Raw genomic sequence first — 6520 nt, 5'->3', positions numbered from 1 at the left:
TGCCAATTCCTGCTGAATTTCAAAGGGCTCACAAACATGGTGAACTATACAGAAAGTAAGGTAGCTGAACTCATGAGGTGATTTGAAGTTGTCAGCATTCATGACCTCAGAAATGTTTATTTTTTGATTGATCAATATGCATTCTAGAATGCACTTATTTGTCAAACTAATGTGCCAAAAGCAACATGTGATATCACATGCCTTTATAAAAGAGAAACCCATCACGTTCACCTTTACTCTATCCCCATCATGAGGGGCTTGATATTAGCCCTGGTTTTAACCCTGGTGGGTAAGTATCTAACTTATGTGCTTTGATCAATTTAAAATTGTATATTCAGGAAAAGGTTTCAAAACCTAAATATAGTTCACTGGCAGACACGAACTTTAACATGTTGTAGAAAAAATATTTCATTACTTTTTTTGTTGTTTAAAGAAAAAAAGGCTATTTGGCTGGTGCTGAAATAGAAGTAAAGTTAATTAGAAAGGGTTATGCTATATGTGCGAGATGAGATATAGCCTTTTATACTACAGTACATTCACATTTTAGGTTGGTTTTTTTTTTCTTTATCATTTTATTCCTCTATTTTTTCTTCTCTTTCAGGGAGCCAGCATCTTAATTACCGTAAGTGATTTTCCTATCAACTAATATAATTATAATGAGTGAAATTAAAAATAGAATCTGAAAAGTGTATCAATGTTTAATATAGCTTTACAACAGCTAATTTAGTTCAGGTGCAATGCAAAATGAACAAATTTGTCTTTTTTTGTTCCATACATTCTAATGCAGGTACTTTCATATGTTCTGTACATCGTGTATAATATTTTATGGGAACCATTTCTTTGCAGAACCTGATTTCAGTGAAAACAAGGTTTATACATTTGATTATGAAACCACGCTTCTCAGTGGACTTCCAGAGAAAGGACTTGCAAGAGCTGGAATAAGAATAAAAAGTAAAGTGGAAATTAGTGGTATTGGGCCAAAACTTTGTCTTATTAGGGTAAGAAAATATATTCAATTTGAAAGGTAAAATTCTCATCATACTTAGCTTCTTTTTTAAGCTTTTGTGAAGTTATTAGGTTTCATCATGTGTTGTGCTTACTCAGGGATAACATAACGAACACTGTTATTTTTTATACAGTGCCCTAAATTCTATTTGCACTTTGCAAGGTAATTCTCAGCTCAAGCCAACCTTGGACTTGAAGGATTTCTTCCGCTTTGTGGTCAGGGAAATAATGGAATGTAATTTGAAATGCACAATTATTTATTATTAGATCAATCCAATTGTTTCAAACTGTACAACCTAGGATTATTTAATCAACTGATTTCATAACCAGCAGACAAAAGGCAATAAAACATGCAACAGTAGTTGTATGTGATTCAATATTTAGCATAATTAATGTCATCCTTCTTTTTTCTGAAGGATCTTGAGTGACATTCTTTGTCATCCTCAGTTGTATGTTTTTACTGCTGGCTGAGTAATTACTGAGAGTTTTGATTATGTGAAATACACTTTTGTCTTTAACAAAAGCCTATATGTGCTTATAATGATTGTAGAGAGATGCACACCTCAATTGCTTTACACCAACTTCACTTAGCCTTGTGTATGCGGGGAAGAAAAATGTTATTTTAAAAGCTTTAATTTGGCATATTGAAAACTTTAGGTTAAAAAGACTGGTGGCTATCTAGTAAATGCTTGTAAATGTTGTAGCCTTCCACCCTGAATTAGGCTGCAGTTATTAGGTATTTTTGTAAATTCAAATTATAATAGATCTAGATGGGAAATATTACTTTTCCATGACATATTTAAGGGGATGGATTTCAAAACAAAAAAAGCCAAGGAAATAAGAGTCATACATCTGAAGTGGTGAGTAGAAAGCTTCCCTGCTAGAAAAGAGGCAGAAGAAGTCTTGTCCTCATCCCAGATCCTCCTTCATTCCTGCCTAAATGGCTCTTGGTGTGCCAGAGTGAGTCTTCACCAAAAATTGACTCCTGTTCTCTAAAACTTTCTAACATAATTTTACTGGTGTTACTGCATTTTTGAAAAGTTTCCATTTCAGAAATAATTTCAGGCAAGGAAAGGAGAAAAGGAAAACAAAACATAACTTTTTGGGCAAGTTCTAAGCTAAAGGTAATAGTACATTTATTCCCTTCTTCTCTGGGAAAAGTTATTTTGCTGCTGTTATATTTAAATTAGACAGTTTGGAGGGATGGTTCAGGGAATTAAACTTTCATCTGCAGCCTACTAGTTCACATTCAGCCTAAACAAAAAGCTGCGCTCCCTGGGCAGTTTCCAGCTGACAATTTTTTCATCACAAACCAACAAGTAAGAATTGCCAGCTGTGTTCAAAACCAAGCAGACAGCCTAAGTCCTGCCTGGGCCCCAAGGGCTGGGGAAAACTACCTCGCCCTGACCCTGCAGAGCAGTCCCAAACCTGCCTGTATGCAATATGCCAGAAGCATGTCCAAGAGGCAGCATGAGGGATTTACTCTCTAACAGCCTTCCCTGTAAGCTTCAGTTACTGGGGTTGGCAGTGATCTCCACCAACAATAACAAAAATAAATATGAAAGTGCAGTCTCCAGTGATTTGCTGCATGAGGATTTAGTTTGTGTGGCTTTTTGAGAAATTAATCCATGTCTTGCACCACATCACCAGCCTGAGGTGTCAGAGAAAAGTCTCTTTAAATTGTCAAAATATATAGAAGGGAAGGGTCCTCTGAGAAACTAAGCTAAACATGCCTGTTCTCTGGGGTAGGAATTTTTCAAGTTATGCATAGTTTAGCACAAGTTTCTATTTGTTTGGATGTGCCCTGTGTTGAGGCTGGAGTGTGAAGTGCAGAGTGGGGCTGGAGCCAGTGCCTCAGCCTTTGGTTCCACAGCAAAACGTGTAGGGAAGGACAATTTCTGTAACCTGCTGTCCACTGCTCAAACTAATTCTGCATGTCTGGCTGGCCTAGAGGCCGTGTGTTTATTAGTTTCAGATTGCTGCCTGCGCTCTGTGACCCCAGTGAGGGAAATGACAGAGTTCACAACAGGAGTTAATGATGCTTTATGCAACATTAACTTTCTCCTGCAATTTCCTGAAGTTCTTCCACACTACTTTCAGGTAGCAACCTGCTGCATGTGGCTCTTCTCTGGCTCATTTCTTTGCACAAGTCAACCTTTGGCAATATGGATTTTCTGTGAAACAGAACAGAGTGCAGTGGCTGTGGAAATATCAGCCATTTGCAGGGCTCTCTTTCACTTTATATACAGAAATGTGTGTATCGACACTAGTTATGCTAAATGACAATTTCTAAGTTTCCCATTTGAAGAAGCTTTGTGTTATTTAAAAGCTTATTTTTGATGTGATTGAAGCCCTAGGTGCTTGTGTGCATTGAAAAAAAGTTAACTGGGGGGGAAAAACTGAAAGAGGAGTTTTATTCCCCCTTTGTTCTAGATTCACTCGATTGAAGCCGCAGAGTACAACGGTGCCTGGCCCGCGAGCTCGTTCTCACGATCCCTGAAACTGACCCAGGTCCTCACTGGGCAGCTCAGTAACCCCATCAAGTTTGAGTACAGCAATGGCCACGTCGGGAGCGTTATGGCTCCTGATTCTGTCTCGGATGATGGTCTGAACATCTACAGAGGGATTATGAACGTGCTGGAGCTGAGCATAAAGAAGGCGCAGAATTCATACAGTCTGCAGGAGGTGAGTTTTGGGTTTGGCCATTGTGGTGCCTTTGTAAATAAATGAACTTTCACTTCAGAGTCTTCTACTGCATTTTCTGTATTCATCCTTGTCATAAACTTCACTTATAAGAAAGACCTAAGCTTGGGAGATCATGATTAAGTTTCATATGGGACAACATTTGGTGGACATGTACTTAAACAGGACAACAGAAGAGCATATTTTTAAACGGGTTGATGAAAGTATTTCAGAAAATACATTTGCAGAATTAAACCCTTGGAAAATCTGGCTTGTGATTCCAGAGAAAGTAAACTGTGAAAGATGAAGCCTACATAAAATGGGAACACTGTATAAAACATGCTTGAAAATACAGTCTAATATTAAAGTCAAAATAACAGTAATTTGACTTTTTCTACCAATCATATATACTTTAATCTCTTCTAGCTCCTCTTTTAGGAAGAAAATAGTATATATGTCATAACATTACTGTAACAGCTTTGACAGTTGCAATTGATGCTCTGTTGAAATTTCCACTGTTTTTCAAGTTTTAATATATTAGTCAAGGTCAATCATCTGATATTACTATTCACCACAGAAATTGCAATGTGTTTAGTTTTTGTGAAACCATATTTACATTGATTAGACTACATTCAATTCAGAGATCGGCAAAACCTTGAAATTATTATACTTTCATGTTATTTTTATTGGAACTATAGACCAGAGTAACTCTATTTTTTTTTTAATTTATTTTTACATAAGTAGAATTGTTTCTGGGAAAGGAGCTAGATGATTTACTTTTTTGCACGCTGTTTGCTGTGCATAAAAATCCGTGTGGTGGTGTTGGATATTCTGCAGCACTATTTTCTCGTATCTAGTTTCACATCTTAATTCTTTCTAATTCAGTTAGCAATATGTTCTACTCTCACCGCTAGGCAATAGATGTGACTTCACCTTCTGGAATAATTTCCAAGTTTTCTTTGCTTCTCTCAGACAGCAACTGATTAATGAGCTTTGGCACCCATGCTTGACAATCTTGAGTCACTCTGCAAAGGAAGATAAACGTTATTAGTCCCAAAATCTGAGCTGCAGAGAGGTTTAAAGGACTAACCTGGGAAGGTGTACATCCCATCCTGTGGGTTCAGGGTGTCTGAGCTGGCCATAAACTGCGCACAGCTGTGAAACTCAGCTGGGCAGGAGTCTACTCCATCCCACTGAACTCTCTGGGCCAGACACTCCCATTTAAAGTCTGGATGTCTCTACCATACCCTGCAGTGTGCAGAGACCCACACCTGTATTTGCAGAGTGCAAGGCTTCCAGAAATCTTGGCCAATTCCTATTTCTAGCCTTTACCAAAGACAGTGTCTCAGGGAATTCTGTTAAGCTGAAGATGAAGTGGGTGCATCTTGCTTCCTAAACACCACGTGACCATTTCTTTTCTCTCACATAGCCCAGAGCTGGTCTCTGCACTAGCTATGCTATAAATAACAATAATAAAAAATCAGGAAAATAACTCTTCCTCCTGAAATACAATCAAGCATTTTTCCTCTACAAAAATCTCACTGACTATGGAGACTTAAAAGCTCTTATAAATGTATATGCTCAAAATATTATTGAAGAGCTCAGCTAAAACTGTGAACTCAAGAAGATCCATAATCAAAACTCTGTTATACTGATTATTTTTTAATTATTGCTGGTCATATTGTGACAGATCACCTGATATTGCAAGGCCTGTTCCATAGGCATTTGTAAGCTCTCTGTAAAAGCAAGTTTTCAGGGCACAATGTCATCTCCAACCTTGAAATACTTTGCTGTTAAGATTTCATTCTGACTGATCAAATTATTTTGACACTTTTTTTATTAGTATTTTCTCAAAACATATTTCATAATCAACAGCTCTAACTGAAAATTATTACTCCCCTTTCCTGAGGCTCTGAGTGAAACTTTGGGGAGATTTAGTTCTCTCAGTGTAACTCTGACTTGGCTTACTGGAAACGGTACTTGTAAAAAAGAGAAGAAAGTAATGATCATTGCAATTTTGCTTCTGAAGAATATAAGGAAAAATAAAGCATTTAATTCCATTAGTAATTTTGAAAATGCAGAATTAAACAGGAAATTTCATGAGGTGAAGTAAAGCTTTGCATAATAGTGACCTTCTCTGATCCTGTTCTCATTTTTGCCAGGCTGGGATTGGTGGTATTTGTAACACAACATATGCAATCCAGGAAAACAAGAGAGCAAACCTAGTCTATGTGACCAAATCCAAGGACCTGGACAGCTGTGAAGAGAAAGTTCAAATTCTCACAGGATCAGCATACACTCATCTATGCAAGACCTGCCAGCAGGTAAATCAGAGTGGTATTATGTACAAGTATTTTAAATTCTTATGTAGAACACTATTTGATATCCACACGATCTCTTAATTTGAAATACTAAAATGAGAGGAAAATCAGATCTGCTGTATCCAGTTGTCAATATTTTCTTTCTGTATGAAAATGATCCCACAGAGAAGCAGAGGTCTGGGCTGCCCACTGTAATGTACTGCAAGCACACTTGAGCTAGCTCAAGCTAGCTGGCTTGGAACCCATTAATTATCAGCATGAGTTAGTTCACCTACTCTGTTGAGTAAAAAAAATAGTCACGATGTCCATTTTCTGCTATTCAAGACAGGTACTGCTGAATTTTATTATAATCCTGTCTTTGAAATAGAGTAGTTTATGCAGCTGCTCTCCTCAGAAAAAATGTGTCTGCTTCTTGAGGGAATGACCAATTACTTAGATTTGGGAAAAGGAAAAAGCAGCTAACACTTCTTAGCAGTAAAAGTAATGGAGACAGGCAGTGTGCCTGACCTCTC

General features: G+C 37.5%; 1 protein-coding gene across 1 annotated transcript in view; it reads left to right on the top strand.

Annotated features, from left to right (window-relative positions):
• The first annotated feature begins 249 nt into the window (after positions 1-249).
• Positions 250-6520, top strand: part of LOC115906287 (vitellogenin-1-like) — a 42948-nt gene continuing 36677 nt past the window's right edge. The window contains exons 1-5 of the mRNA XM_030953394.1: positions 250-289; positions 602-622; positions 847-998; positions 3439-3690; positions 5850-6011. Of these exons, the coding sequence (XP_030809254.1) occupies positions 250-289; positions 602-622; positions 847-998; positions 3439-3690; positions 5850-6011 (627 nt within the window). The remainder of the gene's footprint in view (positions 290-601; positions 623-846; positions 999-3438; positions 3691-5849; positions 6012-6520) is intronic.

The sequence above is a fragment of the Camarhynchus parvulus genome, chromosome 8 (assembly GCF_901933205.1).
Source record: "Camarhynchus parvulus chromosome 8, STF_HiC, whole genome shotgun sequence".
NCBI lineage: Eukaryota > Metazoa > Chordata > Aves > Passeriformes > Thraupidae > Camarhynchus > Camarhynchus parvulus.
Note: the sequence above shows the minus strand (reverse complement) of the source record. Positions and strands in the feature narration are given on the sequence as shown.